General features: G+C 38.6%; 1 protein-coding gene across 2 annotated transcripts in view; it reads right to left on the bottom strand.

Moving 5' to 3' along the window:
* Positions 1-2278: 2278 nt before the first annotated feature.
* Positions 2279-25478, bottom strand: part of SUSD1 (sushi domain containing 1) — a 41613-nt gene continuing 18413 nt past the window's right edge. For both annotated transcript variants that reach the window (XM_085042958.1, XM_085042957.1), the window contains 7 exons: positions 24609-24703; positions 23326-23512; positions 13101-13194; positions 11749-12004; positions 8562-8601; positions 6178-6271; positions 2279-3378 (listed from right to left, as the gene is read on the bottom strand). In XM_085042958.1, coding sequence (XP_084899084.1) covers positions 3240-3378; positions 6178-6271; positions 8562-8601; positions 11749-12004; positions 13101-13194; positions 23326-23512; positions 24609-24703 — 905 coding nt within the window. In that variant the 3' untranslated portion in view covers positions 2279-3239. The remainder of the gene's footprint in view (positions 3379-6177; positions 6272-8561; positions 8602-11748; positions 12005-13100; positions 13195-23325; positions 23513-24608; positions 24704-25478) is intronic.

The raw sequence follows: 25478 nt of genomic DNA, 5'->3' as shown, positions 1-25478 counted from the left end.
AGTATATAAACTGGGGAGTCACCCAGAAGCACAGTCAGTCTGGGTTCAAGCCAGGGGTCTGGCATCTGTCAGTGGGCAGTGAGCAACTGCATTGTTCAGCAGTTGTTTTTTTCTATTTTTTAATTATTTTTATTACTAGGTACCATTATAAGTGTATTTTACTTTATTTTCAATTATTAAACTCTTCTTAATGTACAAGTTTTACTTTGATTTTCCTTCCTATTCCACTGGGTCAGGGAGGGGAAGGGAGGATGGGAGCAGCTGTGAGATGTTTCATCTCCATGGACTTGCAGGCTTAAAATCACACCATTGGCTTACTCATCTGGCCCTGTATGTACAATTGATTGACACAATAAATACTGACACAAACAAGCTTGGATGGCTTCTTGCTGTCTTTATCATGCCCAAAACAAAGAAATCTCACCAAAAAGTTTAAAGGAGCCACCGGTGACATGTATTAGAATGTGTGCTTTACAATAAAAACCTTTTCATTTGACATATCATCACAGTTACTTGCATAAATGCTAGATTTTTACAGTATCCTGTGTTATCTCACTATTACAAAATAAAATTTAAAAAAAAATTTCACTTAAGCTTACACAAAATGTTTATCCAGGACTAACAACTTCCCATTTCCTCTAAAGATTAAAACACTTTGTATATAGTGCAGACATTGGTATGTATCTAAACAAAAGAGTTTTTCAGTATAGCACATTTCAATATAGCGCTGTGAAAGGGTACAGAACAGCATTAAAAGCCGTTTCAGTTGGCTTAATCTTACTTGACCTGGGTGTGGAACACATATTCAAGGAAGCAGAGAGAAAAAATTGGAAGAAAAAGACGAATTTTAGTGTAAAGTGAAGGGACTGCAGTGAAGGATCATTAGAAACGTCTCTAGAATGTCTGGAAACATGAGAGTGCAGTTATGACACTGTTGCAATTAGTTCAGCAGATAAGCTTAGGAGCAAAAGAGCAATATTTCTGAAAGAGAGAGGGTGTTACAAACTGTTAACATTTGCACATCTATCTGAGAATGGCAAGATTAAATCAGTTGTCTATTCTTCCTACATTTAACTGAAACAGACATAGGTTGAAGAAAGATCAGTACATATGAAATAATAAGATAAATACAGATGAAGATACCCTCACAGCCAGAGGTAGAACTGCCACGAGTGACAGGGGAGGCAGAGGGAATGAGGGAAACTTGCAGGACTGTAGCTGTCATGGAAAATTTAAGATGGCAGAGTGTGTTGCCTCTTCTCTTCTCCCTTATCAGTCCTTTCCTGGATATTAAGAAGCTACACTGTGTGGAGATGTCCAAACAAGTAATTAGATACATTATCTAAATCCTAGCAGAATTACAGACATTTTGTAAGAAAAAGACCTTGCTCTGGAAACTTCACATTATGAAAAAGCAACCTAGGTAAAGAAGAGGCACATAGAAAATAAATAGCTTGCTGAAGGTTACACAAAGACCTCCAGTTTTCCAACTATACCCCCTGACAAGATGGACTTTATGTTCCCAATCCTGTTTAACATACTGGAACACTGCTGGTCTCAGTAAAGTGCAAAAAGAAGTTCATTTTTTTCACAGAGGATGGCACATCTGTCCCCTTAAATAATTTCCAGCCTCTCCAGCTCTCCCTTACATAGGAACAGCTGCTCATGAACTCTCTCACAGGACCAGAGCAGCAGGAGACCGAATTAGAATGAAGTAGTGCAGCTTGTACTGCTCTACCAAACCTTGCAATCTATTCCACTGAGACAGGGAATTAGGCATGGAATGTGTGAGAATGAATTCCACAGGAGAAACTGAAAAATTAAGGCATGCTTTCCCAGTATGAGGAGGTTTTTTGGTTTTTTTTTAATTAGCAACAGAAAATGCTATCAACTTTTAATCCCGAATGCAGACAAAGGTGTTCTTACTTAGCTATTAACTACTTACTTGAAGAACAGATTTAGTGAGCAATAGAAATGCTGGAAAACAAAAATGGTATCTGACCAGACCTGGAAAAAGCACTCTCAACTGGATGCAGCAATTGAAAACTCTCTTTGTCCGTCATGCCTCTTTGCCACTAACTATGAAACCTGTTGTTACACTTCAAACACAGAAAGACCCCAATTACATGTCATAGAGAGTCAGAAGATCTAAACTTTTAAGAGCAGTAAGCATCAGAATCTTAGCAATTCAGAAACTTAACAATTCCAGAAAATAGGTAGCATATATTAGAAGTGGTAAAACACAAAACACACCTTAGAAAAAAATCACGAAACTGAGTAAAAACCAAACCTCTTGCTTCTTTATTTCACCAGCTAACACAATTATTTTGCTAACATAAAACAAAGCAACTTCTGAAAAGGAGCATCAATGATCAAAGCCATTTGATTCTTTCTCACAGAAAAAAAAAATAACTAGGACTATGCCATAGGAAATTAGTTAATTGTACTTTATTAAGTGACTCTAACCAGATGTTACACACCAGCCCATTAACCAGACAATGATTTAATGACTTTACTCAGCAGTAATTATAGACCAGAGATTAACAAAACTGCACTTAACACAGGAAGGTCCTTCCTTAAATTAGTTTCACATGCCATTAAAGCTACTCAGCTTTTGAGCAAACTGCAGTTTTATAGATTGCTATATTATTTGCAATTATTGCTAATTGCTGTGAGCCATGACTGCAGTATCTCTGGCACACATCAGTTGCTGACACTACTTGAATGTGACAACTTCATGGCTAACAAGTGTACATGTTACTGATGTATCATTACTTGCAAGTGACTGACAGATGTGTTCTACCTTTATAATTGGAAATACAATAGGCGCTTTAACTCATATCAGGGTAGATCTGTATTTTCACTCATAATAGGCCAGTTCATGTGTGCAAAGGTATCTAAAGTAGCAGTTAATCCTCAAACAGCCTCAACTGGATCAGGAGATTATTCATGTAATCAAGTACAATACAAGCACTCATTATCAGGCACTCATGCAGCTGGAATAGCTGAAAGCCTGTGACCAACACATGGGATGCATAATGTCTCTGACACAGACCTGTTTGTGAGGGAAGGCTCTCCTTTACACACCACACCATCTGGAATCTCGCTTCCAGTGACAAACACATTGAAACTGCCCATGGTGTAGCACATATGTGACGTGCAGATATGTGCATACCCGACAGATGCTGGCTTTGAAAGAAGAGTGTGTTTTCTCTATGCCAACTTCAAGGAATAAACCATCAGAGAAGAGAGACATTTTCAGTCTCTAGGAATGATGATGCAGTCCCTGCTTGTGCCACGTCTACTGTAGTAGATAAATGTACAGCCTCGCAGGCTACAGAAGCAGGTGGGGGATGCTCTGTGCTGCGCAGATGAGAGCTGGAGAGAGAAAAAATTTCAGTTAAAAAAGAAAAATCTTACGAATCATTCAGGACTCAAGCATGGACCTGACAGAGAACTTGTATCATTTATATTGGTTAGACACATGACAGTGCTTCTGAAGTTTTTTGAAAACACACCGTGCTGGTACAAATCCAGAACATTACAGCTAGTGTGAGATGGGTGAGAGGCATTCCCACAGATTACCTGATGATTACCTGAACAGTGTTAAACTTGGCATCAACGGCACTGACACCCAGTGCAGATCTTCAGAAATCTGAAGTTCTGGCACTGTCCTTATGCATATGAATAAAAGGGACCAAAGAACTAAGAGGAATGGAGCAAGGTGTATGAGTGACTAGCCACTTTAATAAAAACAACTATGGGCAACCACATTTTTAAAATGAAAAATACAAAATCTAAGAACGTCAGGAGTCACTTTGTGAATCAGATTTCACTTTGTGAACCCAGTGCCAGGCTTTTACTCACTGAGGAACAGTTGTAACTGCTGACAGCAGCCATGCTAGCAGGAATTCATACCCTGACCCATTGTGGAAACATAATTCCTGAGACAGCAGACATGTGGCAAGCTGGTGAGCACTTGAATACAGTGGCTCTTTGTGACAGAAGCTTACAGGGACCCCAAGAAATAATCCAAGACCATTCACCTGACACCATGGCAAGATCAGCTGTAGCTATGTCATTACTGACAAGTTTGTTTAACCTCCTGTTGCAGACCACCCAGAAGCTGCATTCACAGCAGTCTGTTCCCATGCCTCCCTCTCCTACAGCTCAGAAGCACATGGCTACACTGCCCATGGATGGCACATGTACCACGGGCTCTACCTACAGGAGGAATTGGTCTTCCTGCAGTACCATTTTATGTATTTGTATATCACGCTTCTTGGCAGTATCTTCTCTGCCAGGCTAAGCAACCTGCCACTAGATTGTCCTATTTGCAGCTAGATCAGATAGATCTTTGGTTTCTCTTGTCAAATTCCTCTCTGTTTTTCTCCTGCTAGGCCACATCTGCCTTGGAGTAGAGGGTTTAAAACAGGACCATGGCTTTACAACTGGATAGGGCAGAAGGCTGACTTCACTTTTTTTTTTTTTCAAATCATAGTCTTACTCAGAAATACATTAAACTGATGGTTAATTATACCTAAAAGAATATTTGCTATTTATAAATATTACAGATACTTCTTTGTGAGCACTGTGAAAGATCTTACCACAACTGACATCTGGGGTTTCCCTTCTCTGCCTCCTACTGGGATGGGACAGTTTTGATTTCTGTCAAAGATTATGTCTGATATTTCTTAGAACAGGAGAATGGATTCAAGAATTTCTCTGTACATCAGCTCAAGGGCCTAAAACATGCTTGTTGAATTATTAAGTCCTTGTCCCCCACAATACATCACTGTCAAATGTACTCAATGTGTTAGCTCCCTAAGGATTTAATCTACTCTCACTCTTTTTGAAGTAAGACTGAAATGGAATTTCAGGGTCTATCCTCTCTACACTCTCTCACAAGTGGCTCATACTCACATGATTCTGCCAGTACTGTCTCTTACTTCAAGTCATTCTCCTTTCACTTATGAACCTTATTAATTTGACACACTTTTGAAAATTACTAATATCCCTTTGCCACATTTTTTCCAGGGAAACTGAAATAACTGAGAAGCCTTTAACACCATGACAGCCCAGGGAAGCCCTTCCTCCTACAATAAGGCTCCTGTCAGGAATGCTACTTTAGAAACCAAGACAGTTACAGCCCTTCTTCCTCAAATATCAAAGCTGGCTCTGACAATGTTTTCAGAATCCCCAAAACAACCAAGACTGTAAGCTCAAATTTACCACTGCATGCTACTGCCAATGGAAGCCTGAGATGCTTTATTTAATTACTTAAAAAAAAAGGACGCCATGCAACGTTTAATTTGGAATTTTGATTGCAAGGACTGGTTTAGACTGAAATTTAGACAACCACAAAAAATCTGAATAAACCTACTTTCTTATATAAAGACTAGTTCCTTGTGTTTCAGAGCAACTTAAGCAAGCAACTTAAGCAAGCAACTTAACCAATCAATGCTACATTTCATAGCCCCCAAGCTGGAGGCTCCTGACCTTTCAAGGGACATAAGTCAGAAGACTATTCTTGGAGATAAGCATATCGAAACAACAATAAATATATATTTTTCAGTGAAGAGGCTTTATGTGTATGTAGACATTCACAATTCCATAGCTAGCATATTTGTTTTACCTTTGAAAGGAAGATAGTTATGAAGTTACTGACCCTGCCTGAAGGATCACGAAACATGAATGTATAAATTTCAAAAAAATTTTAAACATGTTTGTATCAAGGCCTTTTGGTGAACTTCAGCCATTACTGAAAAACAATTCTTTTCAGGCCTTTTGAATAAAGCCAGGAAGACTAGAAGTTAGCTCTATATATAAGCAAAATGCATCAACATTTTGACAGCATATAAACTTCATTTATTTAATTCCCATTAAATCACAACACTTCTGAATTAAAGTCCTGGTGCTACTCACTGTCTTCAATCCTTCCTTTATTAAGATGAGCCCTACACTTTTCAGATGTTTTGCCAGTAATTGCAAAGATACAGAGGACACTAGTTCAAGCAATGGACAGCATTAGTGGACTCTGAAAGCACCCTTGATTACAGCTTCTACCCACCCAAGATGCCTAAATCAAGCAGGTTTGCAAGGAAAACTATCTTAGAAGAAAAACATATAAGCCTTATGGAAGAGGACTACAAAACTGGAGGCAGCAGCCCCACATACCGTGCCACGGAGAAGGACAGGAACACTATAAAGCAGACAGCAGCCACTGACCCTAATCCAACTGCAGTCATGTATTGCAGAGGGGGTGACACATCTGAAAGAAAGTATCAAACAATTCAAACAAACCAAACAAACAGTGCAGCTTCAGTGTCGGACTCAACAACTAAGTCTGCTCATAGCTGAAGTATGGTAACAAAACTTAGATGCTGGACATAGGGCTCAGTTAATGAGAGTAATGGAGCTGACTATCTGGTAGTTACCATCCAGTTGAGGAAGAAAGATTACTAGATTATTCATTTATTATTATTAATAATTATTATTAAATAAAAACTATTATTATCCTAGTTTTTGGTAAAATATATACCTGTCCTTATTACACTGTAACACCAGTTTCCATCAGCAAATCTCTAGACAACATGTCAGACCTCCGTAAAAATTACAGAATTGTCTTCACTCTAGAGTGAAGTAGAGTGTATTTCATACAGCTCCCTAAAATTCCATTTCACTTATTTGTGGCAGAAGAAAGTGTGCTTTTAATACATTTTTCTATCATTTTTTAATTACAATGATCTATCACACAATGTCTAGCTAGATGGCATCTGAAACAGGCCCATTTGGTTTAGATTTAATCCACAGATTTACCTTCCACACAAGATGAATTAAGAAATATTTCTCAAAGGATTCGGTAAGCCAAAAATACTCTCAGCCCCTCCAGCTGCAGAAGTACATTAGGGTGAAGGACACTTTGGCTATAAGCCCATTCAATATAAAGGCAAATGGATTTACAAAAAGTCAAAGACCTGACCTGTCCTACTCCCATCCTCCTAGGCCTATTCTTTTAACTCCAAAACCAAAATCCACCTATATTTAAGACAGCCTTTGATGATGCTCTACATGTTGATAAATGAGAAATTCAGAAAAGGACAGTTTTCTGTCTTTCCAGAGTTATTTTACAGCTATTGCCTACACAGTCTTAGCAATAGAGCTCTAAAACCTGAGGAATCCTTGATGTTAGCAGAACCTCCACAACAAAGAACTGCCTGCACCACATTCTAAGTGTGGTGGTAAATTAACTAGGTCATAAGAGTAATTAATTGAAGAAACCTAGAAGCTGGACACAAACACAGAGTCGTCACCAGAAGAGCAGTTATAGTGAAAAGCAGATATGGAGGAGATGCACCTCAAGCACTCCATCAAGCACATGGCTTCATATCACTCCAAAGTATTGTCTCACTTTCCAGTGTTATTGCTTCCAACTCAAAGTTGTGAGACTTTCAACCCAAAAGCAGAATTTAGGGCTCATAGGAGACTTTAGGGGTGCTGCTTGCTTTGTTAGGAGAGGTAAATGTTTGCTTTTTGCTGAGACATAAGGTGGATGTAGAGCTGTTTCAGCTATGATGGAAAGGAGGGAAATGTTGTTGTTGAGCCGCTAGCAGAGAAAAAGACCTGGGTTCTCAGTGTGGCAAGAAAAGAGAGCTTTATTATTTTGATTCCAACCTACATAAACTTTTCAGAGGTCACCCAGACTGGTCAGTCAGAAACCTCCCCCTAGGCCTGACTGGCCAGGCCTGAACTGTCCAAATCTCAAGACACTGTTTTAATAACATCCAAACTTTATCTTTGTTTATAAAACACAAGAAAAAGTTCTCAGAGAAAAAACCTGTGCTAGCCACAGGGAAATACGATCTCTAGGATTCTAAACTCCTCTGAGGTAAACTTATTCAGTGGAAACATTTTAGAGCCAAAAGGTAAATCAAAGTAAAACCACACTGACAAATTTACTGGGTTTTAAAGTTATGCCACTAAATACTTTAGAAACTGTGTTTACAAGTACATGAATTAGCCATATTTTTCATTTTTGCATGGTATCTTCTATTTTTTTGAGATTGTAAAAAGATGTAACTCTCCAAGGACCACCTGATTATTCTAAAATAAAAAAAAGTGATCTCTAAAAGCTAGAAAATGGGGTGGGGGGTGTTATTGATGTTCTTTTTTGAGTTTCTTAGTTATTGTTGTTCTTTGGTTTTTTTAATCTTTAAGTCACTATAGAACTATCTTAAAATAAGTTTCCAAAATTTCACATTTTCTGTGCTTCAAATCCTTTGTGCACAAAAATTGCTGTAAAAATTTGGCTGTGATGCACAGAAACAGCAACACTGAAAAGCAGGGGGAAACAACAGAATCCATGTTAGAATGGATTGCTGAGTCCATTAGAATGGAATACTGAAGAGCAAGGAAAATTTTCTGTCTCCAATCTTTTCAATCCTTGAAGCCAAGAGATCATGAAAGGCAAAAGAAGAAACAGCCACAACAATTCTTAGTTTATGCTGCTAAGCAAAGCCATGACAACTTAGACTTTTTTATTGAAGGAAAAATTGACTTACTTTTAATTTGTGCCCAAACAGCACAGGACTGTGTTCTTACCTGAAAATGAAAGCATAAAAATCACTGTCTCTCATGAGCAAAATTTATTATTGCTAACGTCCTTGGAAAGATCAGCCATTGACAAAAATTACTGTTGGGAATGGCGTTTGTTATTCCCTTGCTAGTAGCCTCTATTTTGCCTTAAAAGATTATAAAATAAGATTAGACATAGAGTTTTGATGAAAGGCTGGCTCTAGTTTTTAGCTCATTACTCTTCCTTTCATTCTTCAACCAAGGCATGTTAGTAATATGGAAGGATCTTTGAAGTTGCTTTGATGAGAATTCAGAATTTATTAAATGCTAATATAAGGCTGAATATGCTGTGTTGGCTCTTCCCCGTGTAGAACATGTGTGTTAAAACATAGTGTCTGATAAGGTTTACAAATACTGGACATAGTGTTTTCTTCAATTATAGTAACTTGCTTGGTAATTTTTAATAACTTTTATAGAATACTTAGACCAAAAGAAATTTTTTTCAGGGATCTGCTTTTGCAGACTTGTTAGGCAAGTTTGGTTTTTTTACAGTAAGCTTTGGTTGCTACAGAGCATTTTACCCCAGCTCTTCATAGTCATAAATACACAAAAAGTTCTATTCTAGGTTCTATTGTCTATTGTGTAATTACTGTGAAGTCTATTTTTGGAGTGCTTCCTGCTAAATGACTTTCACAGACTTTCACATAATACATGCACAATACATATATTTTTAATGTTGTAGCAAAGTGTGCATTATATTTCTCTGAATAACAGTATGCTTGAGAAAGAAGACTACATTTTGAAGCATTTGTATAAAAGGATGAAGGTACATTTGTGGGCTTAATCTCACTTCTGTGTGTCTGCATGCAGAATTGTGGACTCTCAATGATTCTTAAACCCAATATTTATAAGGAATTTTATGGTTAATTAAAAAGAGAAAACACTGACAAAGAAAATCTTCATAGCAAAGGAAAGATAAAGAAAAAGGAGTGGGTTTAAAAACTCGACCAAATGCCAGATTCTGGGGGCATTTTGAAATAGATTTATGACAGGTTCTAGTGTGAAGAAAATCAAACGTCTCCTGCCTATCAGGGAAGTTACAGAGATCCCATCTCAGAGAAAAAAAATAAACAAAAAGTAAAAATCTCACAGCAGACACCCTTCAAGACCTCCAAATCAAAACAATGAAAAAACGAACATGATAGTATGTCAGGGATATTCATGCAGTAATAACGGTAATTAAGATCACAACCAAGGCATGATTTTGCAGCATGGTGATACAATTTGGACTATTCTCAGAATGAAAGGGGTTTGGAGACAGAAGTGATCTTTAAGGACGCCAGAATGTAAAAGTCAATAATGAGAACATTAGTTTGGAGTCTATTACATCTATTTCTAATTTGTCTGTATTCAAATGGAAATGTGTTAACAAGTAAAAGACACTTCAGAAATGTTGATTTCACGGGTATTAAGAATTGAGGGCCAAGCAATTTTTTTAAAAAGACTTAACTGTTGAATCCAAATTCAGTTATGTAAGTAATCAAATTTTTAGAAATTCTCAAAACCCAACAACCCTCAACTCATAATTCTGATTTTTTTTAACCTTTTAATACCAACAATTGCACAAAATACAGGCATGACAATTGAAGATAAACCAGTACTTTTGAAACACCAGTCTCAGTTCCACTTCAAAGAAGCAGAGATGTGAACCAAAGCTGTTTGCTTTTTGCAATCCTAATAACGATTCATAACAGTTTTATATAACTTTGTGTATTTCATCAACCAACAAAAGCCAAAAAGGAAAGTGTACACTAAGCAGCTGATGCATTTTAAATGGTAGGAAGTGAGACTGATTTCTACAAATAACTCTAATATTAATCCATTAGATCAGTGGCCTAGAAAATACGTCTGAAAATGTTAGCAATGAAAGATCAGGAAATAATCCATAAGAATGTGAAAGAATAATGTAAATTAGAAGCAGCTTAATAAACAGCTGGCAGAGATGTATAAGAATCTACTTTGTTCTGTGCAACAAAAACCTCCACAAGAGTAAAAGAAGTTAAAATACCCCAGTATTAGAAATTACTGAGGGTAAAGAGCCAGGGAAACCAAGGCATAAAACCCAAGGATAAATAAATTAAGCTCAAACATGTATTCAGTATCTCTTAAAGAGGCCAAACGTGTATACATCTGACTGATTAACAATCCTACTCTAGAAAAAGAGTAATTTTTTCTATAAAATACAGTTCATTGCTCAAATTCCAGGACATACCTTCTGTTGTCATTTCGCTAGTTTCCCCCTCACACAAGTAATTAAAAATTTATGACAAACAACACACTTGTATCAGGATCAGGAACCACTTCATCTCTGCTATAAAAACCTCCCAGACTCTTGTTAAATAGATGCTACACAAAATACACACTGCACAGATTAGTACATACCAGAATCATCTTTTTACATGCACTTGTTTTATTTTGCTCACTTTGGACTGAGGCAGTTAACATTTCCTGACAGAAGCTGTTTTAACTTACTGAGATTTGTGTGTAGGCTTTGAAAATTGTAGAGAATTGTAGAGAATTATTTATAAGTGACTCATGGATTAGTTTTTGCATGCCTCCTTGCTTTGTGCTGTATACACAAAGTCCTAAAAACTGCATTTTAACTTTTTTCAGCTGTGAAGGTGAGGCACTTTTTAGGTGTTTATTTCTTTATTAGAGGCTGCTTAGTTCAGGGTTTATATTTGACATTCAGCAACTATATTGCACATGAAGAGTTATCACCTGTCCAATATGAGAAAAACTTTCTACTGCTGAGACTTACATTAGAAAAAAAAATTAAAATTGCAAACTTGTGAGCTAGATATAACTGGAAAACTACATGAGTGTACATTTTAGAAATTTTTTGGTTTTGTCAATTACTGAGGGCAGTGATGGCCCATCATTTTTGATGGTTTTCCATTGTTTCCCTGTTGGCACACAGAGTCGCTTCAACATTACAATGACATAAATATTGTTAAGGAATTACAAGGGATATTTAAAGAGCTTCATATTTAATCTAATTCTGTCAACCTTGGAGTATCATAAAAAATTTAACACACAGCTAACAGTTTCCTCTTTTCCCCCAACAACATTTCACCAAGATGTGTAAAGACAAGGTTTTAAAACATCCATTACCTTATTCCACTCACTTATTATTCTCAAAAAAACACAATACTCTTCTCCCAGCTTTAAAGGAGCATTATAAAACTTCCCATAGTAATGTCTGTCTCCAAGAGCAATTGACATATTATCAGCAACATCCTTCGCCAGAAATTCAGCTGCCACATATCCTTTAGCATCAGTGGTGTTACTAAAGAAAGTTGCAGCAGCAAAGGAGTCACAAATAAAAGTGCTTTGCAAATCCAGAGGAAGCACAATCACTTGATAAAGACTAGAGTGAAACAAAAAAAAAGTAAGTATTAGCTCTCATTTCAATGAACTAAGCACCAGATATTCATTAATTGATATTAGTTTTTGCTATTCACAGCCTCTTTACTGTTTTTTATTATTAATGTCCAATACAAACACTCCTTATACTAAAATATTTCTCTGTGTGTGCATGTTCCACTTCATGCAAAAGCACTGCATGCACAGATTAGAGCTGGGTCTTCTCATCACATATACATTATTGGTAGATGTTTATTTATGTTCAGAAGAACATCAAACTGAGATATTTCAAACTAACTCCTCCTCCTCCTCTAACTGAAATTCACCTATGAAATAATACACTATTTTCTCTAAAAATGATTTGTAAGTTCCCAGAAACAAGACATTTTCTATTGAAAGTCGGAGAGGACGGGTACCATTAGTTAAAGAATAAATCAATTCTTTCTTTATACCTCTCAAAACAATGTTTAGTCTATGGAATTCAACCACAGGAGGACTGTTTATTAGGGTTGTTACACCAGCCATTCTGTGAAATTTATTAGCTTTCAAATATTTTCTACTTCAGTGTAATACAGAGTTATGATTACCTTTTCCTTCTGTCACCAAGAGCACATATTAAGGGGTAAGTCCTTTTACTCTAGAAATACATCTTGGTAGTAATACACTCACATGAAAACACTATTTCAGAATAGGCATAAATGAGGACATTATTCACTCTTTCCCCTGTCTCTGAGGGGAAAAATGTACTGGCTTCATGAGTTTGTGGGAAAAGAAAAATCACACGAGTAGAAGTGTTTTTGGATCCATCAATATAGATCTACTATAACCTCACTGTGAATAAAGGGAAAAGAAAAACAAAACCAAGCCACAAAGCCAGTGGTGAAAACTAACAATTATCAAACCCAGGATTTTGTTCCAGAAAACAGGGCAAAGCCTGAAGGTAAATATTACTCTGCTAAGGGGGGAGAAACTGGGAGTTACAGCTTAAGTTTCCTCCCATTGCTAACAAAAATAACCTAGCCACCCAAAACAGTTCTAATCTGTACGTAACATAGATCTGCAGAATGTCCTTTGAAAGGGTGAAGAGCACAGAGACAAACCTGATCGGTCCGTTCTGATCTTCTGCTTTCCGGAGTCTGAGCAGAGGTGCAGAACCTTTAACTGCAACAAATTCTACTTCTGGGAAAGGGGGATCTAAAAAGTAAACAAACAGCAGTGATTGAGAAAGGTTTTAGAGATATTTCCAGCATCAGTTTCTAGCTATTTTTCAGTTCCATTTTCAGTTGCTAGCCACTTTCCCCCCAAAACATCCTTTAATGAGCCTTGAACTCCAGACAGCTAAAACCTGCAGGCAACAGAAATCGGTCAAGAAAATCACAGAGTAAATATGATCATGATGGCCTGGCAGCCCCAAGTCAAAACCCTGTACTGAAATATATCTGATAGCTGACCAAAACAGAGATGCCCAAAATTAGGGGTTGAATACAGAAAAATGAGGCATGAAGGCTTTGTTGGGAGAAGCAGTATTATTTATTAGTGTAATTGAAATGGTCTGGAAGAGGAAAAATATGAAACCTGGTGCACAGAGGCCATTGCAAGAAATGCAATGGCATGAATAAAGGAGAATTTAGTAGCACCAAAAGTACTTTCAAGAAGGCAACTTCTACAGTTACTGTTGATCGTCAGGTTGCAATATCTGGGCCCTTAAACTGGGTTTCAACATGGATACAGAACTCTAATCTGTTTTAGTGAGATCTTGTATCAAGGCCAACACTGAATAAATACTTCTGCCTCTAATTTCAATGGCAATGATGACAGCTGCACAGTGCTATGGAAATTACCACTACCTGCCTGGAAGCAAAAATGAAAATAGCTTCAGCATGCACAACCAAGGGGGCAGAGTGTGAAGCATGGACACCATCTATCCCAGAAGTCTGAAAAGACTTGCACAGGTAAATATAGGCACAGCTAGGCTTTTTGAACACCAGTGGATCAGACTGCTGATGTGATACCTGACTGAAGAGTAACAAATGCCATGCTTACATGCAGAAAACTAAGGCTTCAGAGCCAGAAAGAATAATCCACGTCATGGAGAGAAACAGATGAAAACCAATGCAGATTTCCCAGAGTTAAGTTACATCAGGCAAATTATTGCTGAGATGCATGGATTTTTCAAAGAGCTGGAATACAAACAGCTGCACATATCTTTTGAAGTATAGAAAATCATTAGTTTTGCAGGCGAAAATGAAGCTTGTTAGAAAAACTGTCAAGAAGGTAAGTAACAACAGCTAGAAATACTCATCATGTTGAAAGCAGAAGTACTGGGGTGCAGGAAGGTTATTAAATGTTAGTCCTGCTGGCATTTTGCTAACAATCATGGTGCAAAATCCCAGTATGTATAGATGTATTTTGCTGCTCAATGTTAGAAATATAGAGAGGTTACACAAAGAGAATTGGATCACCTTTACAGTTGTTGTTTTGCAAAACTGGGATTAAATTCACCAGTACAAAGCACAAGGTGATACAGTGATACAGTTGGGCTACTAACAAGAATTTGTGCTAAATATTCTAATTTCTAATTTCCTTTGAGTATTAGGAATGGCATATTAGTAAATCTCTTACTAACTGGCTTGTAACCTATGAAGAGGAAATCTGAAAACTTACATGATCTCTGCTTTAAACAGAGATGAAACATGTGAAGGGCTACAACTTAAGCACAGTATGCCCAAAATAAAGCTAACAGGCCATACAAGTACCCCTAGCAAGGAAAACCCCTGCCCCCTGATAAAAAATCATCCTCAAGAGAACCTCCTGAAAGCTTATCTAGCCAAAAAAATTCCTTAGGTAGTTCACTTTACAGGTTATCTTCAAAACAAGGCTATCTATGGGTGATCTACCAGTGAATAAACTAGCAACAAATGTCTAGGATTAAAATGAGAGTAAGATTTATATCATGGTCTACAGATTCCCCCCCAGGAAAAGCAGAAGGAAAGGCACTGATCAGTTTTCTCTGATGACCAATAACAGGACCAGAGGGGAATGGCCTGAAGCTGTGTCAGGAGAGGTTTAGGTTGGATACCAGGAAAAGGTTTTTCCCCCAGAGCGTGGTTGGGCACTGAACAGGCTCCCCAGGGAAGTGGTCACAGCACCAAACTGAGAGAGCTCAAGATGCATTTAGACAATGCTCTCAGGCACATGGGGTGACTCTTGGGGACATCCTGTGCAGAACCAGGAGCTGGACTTTGATGAGCCACATGGGTCCCTTCTAGCTCAGTATATTCTGTGATTCTGTGAAAGCCATTGTGCTACAATGCCTTGTTTTCCTCTAGTAGAGACAGGGCAGAAAACCCTTTCAGAGAGTTTCCTGAGTTAATGAAATGTACTGCATGGCTGCATGCAAGAACAGGAAATGATCTTTGCTTCGGGTCTTTCCAATACATCTGCAACTGGAGATATCATAAAAGATGCAGGCAGAATTTCTATCTGAACAAAATAAATGAACAAATAATATTTGACAGCCAGTCTTTATGCCCTTTGCACATTGCAAACTTAAGCAAACATAATTTAGGTGCCATAAATTACCTGTTAATTTCAGTGGTTCCTCAGCACAGACATTGTCAATAGAAAGAGTGAGCAGGAAAATATACCTGTCAGGGTAGATTTATCGGGTATACTTTTATCTCCCTTTCCCTTAATTTTCAGTATCACCACAAGACTTTATTACTAACTTCTCTTAAGATTTTTCAATTTCCAAGAAAAACTTGGGAATTTATTTTCTTATGCCAGCCAGAATGTGCATCGCATGCAACAATTTTGCATTGTTTTTCCAGATAAACAGCACAAGGGGAAACAGATGTGGACTAAGACGACAACAAAATGTTAAGACTAAGGTAATAACAATTGATTTTTTATTTGCTATAATTTGACAGGAAAATACAAATCATGAAAATAAGTAGCCATCCAGAACTGACAGCCCTAGTAAGTGGGTAAAAGAGAAAAATCTGAAAAAAACACATAGTGCTATTAAAGGTTGGAGTCTTTTGCTGGCTTTAGTTTCTGGTGAAAAATACTAGTTTATTAAAAACATCAAGTTCACAGAAGACAATCTACCTGTTCTAATAAAAAGAGTGAACAGCTTGCAGCAATGTGAAGGAGGAGGAGGAGGAGGAGTAATAGTAATAACAACAACAACAGTAATAATAATAATAATAATAATAATAATAATAGAAAGGAATAGTTTAATTTTTTATTCAGTGATCAGAAAATAAACTCTGAAGGAATTATTCCACATGCAGTATTTTCCCACTCTGACTTTTTTAATAAAATAAGAACTTTGCCAGAAATTTAACATTTAAAAATAAAATTAAAAAGAAAATAAGTCTGCTGGGAGGTCATAATTATTACCAGATTTAAAAATCCACATGTTAAAAATACTGACTTTACACCACATAGAACAGTTGGAGGCAAAGGGAGAATACTACAGAGAAGTGAGAACTTGCACTAGGTGAGTTGTGGGAGGAAATCTAGCTACTCCAGTCTGTTCAGGTGCTGTTAGCACCTTGGCTTTCTTAAAGAATTAACTTTTTTAACCCTTCACCAGCAGAACAGACTAACATATCTGTAGCAATACGAAGAAAACAGGAAAGAGCATAGCAAGAAATGCAAGTATATCCAGAGGTGGTCCCACTCTCAGCAATTCCTTGTCATAGCAGTGCTATGTTAGTAACACTTGAACATTTCGTATACAGGCTAATGTTCCACAAGAAGAATCCATCTCCTAATTTTGTCTCTGAACCTGAAGGCAAGATACAGGGAAGAAAGTATACACCAGGAAGTGCCTACAGCTGCAGCAACACTGGGAATCATCACACACCTCAATGCTGGAGCTAAAGCCTGCTTGGTGTTACACTGTAAGAGCAACGACAAAGCTTTAAAAATAGTGATAGAATTGAAGAACAAACTGCAAAATCACATGGCAACTCTTCATCAAACTTGACAGTTCAAAGAAGTCAAATCAAAGACTCCTCTCAAGGCCATGTTTTAACTAAAACACCCCTTTGCTGAAATAAGACTATTTGCATGATCCTAATTTCCTGCAAACAGGGAATTTCTTTAGTGGTTTTTTGAGGGCTTTATGTCCAAAAGGTTTTTACTGTATTTTAAAACAGGAGGTAAAAACCACTGCTGTAAAAGTAAAACTAAAATAAGGTAGAGCTATTGATACAATAGAAAAAGTTGTTTACCATTTGTATTGCTGTTTAAAGCAGAATAATTAAGTTTACTGTACATACTAAAACATACTTGTTCCAATACAGAGTGAGATTTCTCACTTGGAGAGAACATTACGTAAAGAGAGAGAAGGAAGGAGGATGAATAAATCAAGACCACGTCTACAGAAAAAGATCATTTAAATCTTCTTTAAAGACTAGTCATTTCTGGAAATCCCGCTCATGTGATTGCCTTTGCTGACTGCAGCCTTTGTTCTCCTGATCTGTGCTGAATGTCAGCCCATCCTGCTCATCACCAGGAAGGTATGAACTCAGGGAGGCAGAGCACAGATGGCAGCAGTGCCTGTGCTGTGTGCCCAGCCCAGCCCAGCTCTGCCTGCAGCTCTGTGCCTCCTGCACTTTGGCTCCTGGGCTGGCAGAGACCGAGTGAGCTCTGCTGCACTAATGGCTTTTCTCCCAGGGAAATCGCTGCCCAGGGCCAGCATGGCTGGGAAGCACGATGCCCCTAGGCAAGGAGGGAAAGGTGAAAGCAGGGAGATGTGCTTTAGGGGACCTTGGCTGGCACCTCTCAGTCTTTGCCATGCCCACAAGAGACCTGCCAGCCTGTCCAGGGAGTGTCTCCTCTCCACAGCCACACAACACACACGGAGCCAGCCTGTGCCCCACCAGGTGTTCTCTGTGTCACAGCAGGGCCTGAAGAGGCCCTGATTCCCCTGCACAGCACCTCTGGGCCAGAAACTCCACCTCTGAAAACAAAGATGCCCACATGCTGCTGCTTCCTGCACAGATTGTTTCTAGGCTGCATTATAGTCGTGTGACGCTGCTGCCATGTGTGTGGGTGAGCCAGGGTGATCCCTATCCTGGCTCATCCCTACCTGAACATTTCTGGGGTTTGTCATGTGCTCTGGTTCTTCCTGTGGCACCTTTTCCTTGCGATCTCTAGGAACAAAAGTCTAATATAGAAAACATGACATATGAAAGAGTGGAGTGTTCACTTCTGCTGCTCTGCAGAGCCATGGGGAGATGTTCAGGATCTGGCAGCAGAAGTGGAGCTGGGTGCTTTTGGCTCAGGGTAACTGGGTTAGGAGCATTCCTGGTCCCTCCACAAGACCACTTGATATGACACCCTCCTAACCTCAGTGCAAGAGGTCTGGCCTGGGACCCTGCAAACAGCCACCACTCCTCCTGTCCCATTTCCGAAGCGATTACATGCAGGCTTGCAACGGCAGCCCCTTCCTACAACCCCTGCCTGTGCTTAGCACTCTGCAGCTCTGCCTTCCCCCTGGACCTTGGCTGAGTGTAGGGGGCCCCCTGCATAACTTGGAGCTGCCTAAACAGGATGTTTTTCCAGATAAACAGCACAAGGGGAAACAGATGTGGACTAAGATGACAGGAGATGCACAGGAGACTGGCAGCTGTTCATATGCACCAAGATGAAAGAACTCACACAACACCTGGTCATGGGAAAGGAGGAAAATTTGGTCAAGGAAAACTCAGCAGAGTGCTTTTTCAACTAAGAGACCTGAGAGAAGACACCATGAGGGCTTTTTGCTTGTTTTTCTTTTGTGAGATATCCACCCAAAGTAAACAGTATGGACGTGAATTTATTTCCTTGTAGTGCCAGGCTGTAGAACAGGCCACGGCTTTCCTGCTGCCAGGGGGGCACTCATCAACAGTGGCAATTTCATACAGCAAGAGCCACAAGATCTGCAGCTCCTAGTACAGCATCACTGCACAAGGAGCAAGGGGCACATCCAGGTAGTAAGCTGCACATGAAGCCAAGTGGAAAGTGCAACAATTGTCGGGCTGATTTGTTCCTTCTCTGCTGAGGATTCAAATCCTAGCTCTGTTTCTCTGTGCTGAGAAATAAGTTCAAAGCTTTCTGAGGACCACATTTTAGAGCTAGGCAAAGTGTAAACAGGAATTGTTTACCTGCTTCCTCACAATAGACTGGGGGGACACATTTTACAAATGTATTATTATTAACTGCTTTAATTAGCCTTGCTATATTGCACAGAAAACATTAAGAACAATCCAATGCAGCCCTATTAGCAGTTAAGCCAAGCAGAAAGTGTAACTGTAAGCAAATTAGCTTAAAAAAACTCCTGTGATCAGCTAGATGACACCAAGCTGACTGGTGTGGTTGACATGCCTGAGAGAAGGAATACCATCCAGAGAGACCTGGACAAGCTCAAAAATGGGCCATGGGAACCTCATGAGGTTCAATACGGCGAAGTGCAAGGTGCTGCACCTGGGCTGGGACAAAGCCAAGCAGAAATACAGGCTGTGTGAGAATGGACTGAGAGCAGCCCTGAGGAGTAGGATTTGGGAGTGCTGGCAAATAAGAAGTTCAACATGGTCTGGCAATTTGCACTTGCAGTCCAGAAAGTCAGCTGTGTCCTGGGCTGCATCCAAAGCAATGTGGCCAGGAGGCCAAATGAGGGGATTTTCCTTCTCCAGTCCACTCTTGTGAGATCCCACCTGGACTGCTGCATCCAGCTCTGGGGTGGCCAGTATAGGAAAGAAGTGGTGCTGTTGGACCTACCACTCGAACAGAGTTCAGAGGAGTGCCATGAAAATTATTAGAGGGATGGAACACCTGTCCTTTGAGAAGAGGCTGAGAGAGCTGGGGTTGTGCAGCCTGGAGATGAGAAGGCTCCAGAGAGACTTTACTGTGGCCTTTTAGTACTTAGAGAGGTCTTATTAGAAAGATGGGAACAGACTTTCTAGTAGCATCTGTATTGACAGCACAAGCAGTAATAGTTTTAATTTGATAGATTCAGAGTAGATGATAGAAAGGAAGAAATTTTTTCCACTGAGGGTGGTGCAATACTGGAAACAGTTTCGCAGAGGGGTGGTCAATGCTCCATCCCTGGAAACATTCAAGATTCGGTTGGACAGGACTCTGAATTACCTGATCTGATTGCAGGGGTGTTGGAGTAGGCGAACTTCCTTTCAACTCAAACTGTTCTGGGATTCTGTGATTGTAACTTAAAATGGAAATACTAACAGTATTGTATGACCTTTTCACGTATAAACTCATAGCTGAACAGGACTTACAATCTATCTTCCTCCTCAGTGTAGCCTAATCTTGTATTGTTCTTTTCCCATTTTGCATTTCATTCATTTTTCTTTATGCTAATTACACTAAGAGGTTGAGGACAACACACAGGCTGATGCAGATACATCACTATAAATTTGTAATGCTTATGTGTCAGATCACCACACCTCCAACAGTCTTTCACTTCCTCACTGGAAAGCAGATTTTGGGTCTCCCCTCCTTTTCCAGACCTTAAAGAACTCTCTTTACGAAAGAGTTAGTGTAAATGTTTTCTATCCTGCAACAGCGCAGAACAATAGTCTACCTTTTCTGTGTATGTGTGTGTGTGTGTACATCCATGGGCAGATGAAAAAATTAGACATCACAACCTGCTCTGTAAAGTAGTACATTTTCCACACACACCAAGATGAATGAGCAGGGCTTTAGAAGATTATACTTACTATGTCATGTCATGATTCATAAAGCATTTGCTAGACTGTATTTACCATCCATAAGAGGATGGCTAAAACCAACATTGTGCTCAGCATGGAACTATTTTTTTAGAGGATGCTGCTTGCCAGTGAGAAAAGCAGGCTTTTAGGTCCCAAGTTCTTGGCTTTTTTTCTTTAGAAATACAATGTATATAGCATATCCTCATTCAGGATGGATATAGGCATAGCTATAAATAGGATATAGAAGTAACTTTCATGCCATGCACTCATAAATATTGATTTTTTTAAAAAATACCCAAACTTTCTGCTAGCATTTACATACTTATTGTATTCTGCAACAGTCTAAAAATTCACACAGATTACTATCCTTGTCAGGAAATTAAGCCTGTAAGGCAGTGATCATCCAGTTGGCTGGGACATCTTTTCACACAACTCAAAACCCCACAGTTAAGATTTTCCAAGCTCTCAAAATGTAGGAGGCGTGTGAAAGTCAAGGAAGCACAACATCTGGATTTGCCCCCAGCTGTGGAAACAGAACAACTGACCATGTACTTCTGAAAGGATGGCATATGAAATCCTAAACAACCAAGGAGAACACAATCAGTATAAAACTTTTGTAAGTATCAATTTCCCTAGAGCTTCTGAGCTTAAAGGCATATTTTGCATTTTTTCAATACCATTTAGCCAGAAAACCACTAGAGCCAATACAGCCACTTTTCAGAATTAAGTTGGCAGATAAACTGAGATCATTCCATTCACTGCGATAAAAACCCTATCTGGTTTAACTACATACTTGATTACAAAATAACTGGACAAATGAAGAAGAAAATTTTGCACCTAGCCATTAATTGTAAATGGGTTTTATATAAATTAAGCTGCTTGCATAGGTAATACTACTCCAAGACATAAGACACAGAAGTCAAAGGAGCACTGCCAGAATAATTATTTTAGCTGTATCCTTTTCATCTTAGATGAGATAATAAGACAATTAATCTTATTTAAATTTTCATTATTTGGCAAGTTTTGCAAGCAAGATCATTATTGGCTTTTTAATTTTCATCCAATTTCTGCAAAAACTGCAAAAATGCATACTTTTATGGTTTTTTCAATGGAAGGCAAAAGTAAGAAGTGTTTTCACATCAAGTTTTAGATAAAGACTCCTAATATGACAGAGCAGCACCTATCTTTTAGGTAACCTTGCATATTGAATAAAGTAACTACCAGATATAAAGGGGCTTGCGTAGTAGAATCCTCTTTCAAAATGGAAATGACCTAGCTTTTACACAAAGACCTTTCCTGGGACTATGCATGTGCATTTGTTGAGCACTAACTCAGCAGAGAGGAAAATATGCCAACTGCCAAGACACAAATACCATTTCACACAGCACCTGCTGCAAAGTGTTCTCCAGAGCTCTGCTGAGTAAGTGACCTGACCAATCCTGCACACTGAGGAAATACCACAGGATGACAGTGTAAAGAGCTATTCCTTTACACTGAGAATGTATTCAAAAATTACCTTAATCAACGCAATTCTGAGATATCTTACCAGTTTTTTTACAAAGACACATGAACTCATAAACTCATGGGCACAACTTTTGAGTGACAATTAGGAAACTTGTGAAAAAAGATTACCAAGTCATGATTGTAATTTCATGTAAAAAAAGAAATAAACAGGTCATTGTATATCTTAAACAGGAGCTTTAGGAAATAAGAGATATTTTACCTTTCATGAAGCTTAAAGCTGCCAGATTTACTATTGAAAACACAGTAATATTATCAGTTACAAAACCACCACAAATCCCCAGCGCTTCCTAAGCACTCAGAAGAGAACTGATTCCATCTAGTGGCTGAACAGAGTTACAGACACTCACACAGCTTTCATTTTTCTCACCTATTACAATTTGTGTACCTGACAGAAGAGCGATACCATCATCAAACATTGCACTGCACTTCACCTAATACAGAGAGTCTGACAGTACAGGGATGATGCAAAACTGCTCTAAACAAACAAAAAAAAAAAAGAGCTGTAAGATGATTCTCATCACAGCATTTTAGTGCCATACATCTTGCTTCCTTCAGAAGTTTATTTGCTCAAATGTCTGTTATGTTTTCTACTCTGCCAGTTATAGACAAAAGTATACAACAAGTATAAGGTACTTTTAGATTCATGTACCCCATACTTTGCATTCTGCAAGATTTTAGTGATATCTGTTTCTGTTGTCACAAATACCCATACAAAGTGCACTCAGACCATTAACTCCACTGTGGAGAGAACTTTTACTGAAAAAGTGACTTAGCCTCTAACAGGGAGGAGAATTTAACCCATCTTCCCTAGATACAACTCTTGTGTCTAACCCACCAAATGATCTTTTCCCTGATGTCCCAAAGTGACACATTAACACTCTGCACCTGAATTTCTCTCCTCCTGCCTTTGGACTGTCAACCCCACAAAATCTGTGAAAACAAACAAAGGACAGTTTTGAGCATGGAAAGAATACTTTGACAACCCACTACAGAACACTGAGATCAGCAATGCAGATTTACTTGAGTGCCTTACACCCACTAGGTGCTTTTGTAAATATATAAAATAAATGGCAGGACCTACCTGTAATTTGTGTTGTCATAGAAACAAGCAGTGAAAAATTCAAAGCTACCATGGAAATATTAATAGAGTAATTGGTGCCTGGCTGCAAATCTAAACAAACTTCAGGAGCTTGCTTGTGTGTGGAAAGTTCAAAGATCATTTCATGAAAGAAGTTCTTCTGATACCAACGCTGGCCTTGCACATGAAACTGTAAACAATCACAGCATGAAAATTGAAATGTTATAATACATTACTTTCATTCAGCAATCTCATGTTCTTAATTTGAAGAAGCAGCAGAAGAGAGCACTGCATACAAATTGTCAAAACTGTTGGCACTGATAGTTACTCAAATCCCAGTGCTTCCAAAATTTGACAGGAATTGCAGTCCCTCTTGATCAGATCTGACATTGTCCTGATTCTTTCATTCTCCACCTAGTCTATCCTCTTTTTTATTTGTACTGTAATTTCCTCCAATCTCTATTTCCTGCTAGCACATAGATTTCCAGTAACAGTTCACTTTCATTGTAGTATACCCTCCTGGTGAGTTGTAAAATGAGCTCACCTGAGCACCTCTCCAGTTTCACCTGAGGATCAAGACAAAATCAAATCATTCTGACCCATGTCAAAATGCCATGTCAAAATGCCAACTGCACTCCAGGATCTGTCTACAGACACCTATATTTCCAGACTCATGGGAGTTTTTTTGTTCTAGTGGGATTTTGTGGTTTATGGTTGATGGCTGAAATGATCATAGTTATTAACTTAAGGCCCCTCCTGATCAAATCATTCTTCTGTTAATGAAAACAAAAATGCTTGCTGTATATTAGTCGTGTGCTAACTTTGCTTTACATAGACCCTCTGCCTTCAGATAATCTCTTAGTGTCTTTTAGCACAGGGAGAGTTGGGAATGACAGCAGGTGGTGAAGAGTCCTGGCAGAGGTAGTTCAGGTAGAAACTCCCTGCTGATAAGGGAAGACTGAAGGCATTACCACAAGGCAGAGAGAACTGACTGAGTGGAACTGAAACAGAGTTGTGAGGCCTGAACTTGGCAAACTTGAAAGTACAAGTAAGGAAAGCAAATGAAGAGTAAAGTATGGGACAAAATAAGCAAGCAGCAGGTGACTGCAACAGAGCGTGGTGGTTTCTTTCTTTGATTGATGGCAAGACTACTCTTTGGGTTTTTATGAAACACGTTATTATAATGAGGAACAGAACTAGCAGTGAGTGTTTGAAAAATGAGGTTTTTTCGAAAAGGTGCTTGGTAAAAATTGCTTTCTAGATTCAAAATATAGATTGTCACTTACTGAGTATCTGTCTTCCACATCAGTTCCCCTGACATTTCGCCTCCATTTCAAGCAGGTATCATTAAAAATTAATACATTATTGAAAGCTTCCTTTACTGTAGAGACAATTAAAAAAGGATAAAATTATTATAAAAACTTTACCTTCTTCAACTTAATTGAATATGAGTAGCTGAGAATAAAATTTTTAAAGAAGGTTTTTAACTTTATTCTCTTCTGAGACAGAGGTAGATTATTATTTCTTTTTCAATGAACAAACAATGATAAGTAAAGCGTTATCATTTTCCAGACAAAATGGCTCTTGGAAAAACCCAAGCATGCTATTCAGGAAGTCCAACACATGATTTACTTGTCCAGGCCTACAAGGTTATAATGACAGAAAGCTCAAGGGTTCAGACCTCCTGATGTAAATAAAATTATCACAGTACAATTTGTCACAGTTGATGCGCTATAGGAAAATGCATGTGAGAAAAAGCATTTTTGTGCATTCCAGAAGCAATTATTTCTCAAGGTCTGTCTCACAAGAATTGGTATGTCAGAAGGCAAGATTAAAGTCTCCATGACTAAAATGGTACAGAAATCCACTGTTAGAACATGCTTTCTGTGCAGTCACTGATAACTGCCAGAGCCCTATTAATCACTAGCAAGCATAGGAGCATTGTCTGTAATGCTCACACCATGCAGATTAGTATCACACAGCTAAGCAACAGGAAATTCTCCTACAGGAGGAGAACCATATTTCAAGGCAAAAAATGGACACCAGGAAGCACTGTACAGTGGACCAAAATTGTGGCACATAGCCAGAAATGTCACTGTATCAATCCTGCCTCAGCCAGATGGCAAATCCTGAAAAAGCAAACTTGTCAAATCTTT

The sequence above is a fragment of the Lichenostomus cassidix genome, chromosome Z, assembly GCF_008360975.1.
Source record: "Lichenostomus cassidix isolate B80296 chromosome Z, HeHo_3.0, whole genome shotgun sequence".
NCBI lineage: Eukaryota > Metazoa > Chordata > Aves > Passeriformes > Meliphagidae > Lichenostomus > Lichenostomus cassidix.
Note: the sequence above shows the minus strand (reverse complement) of the source record. Positions and strands in the feature narration are given on the sequence as shown.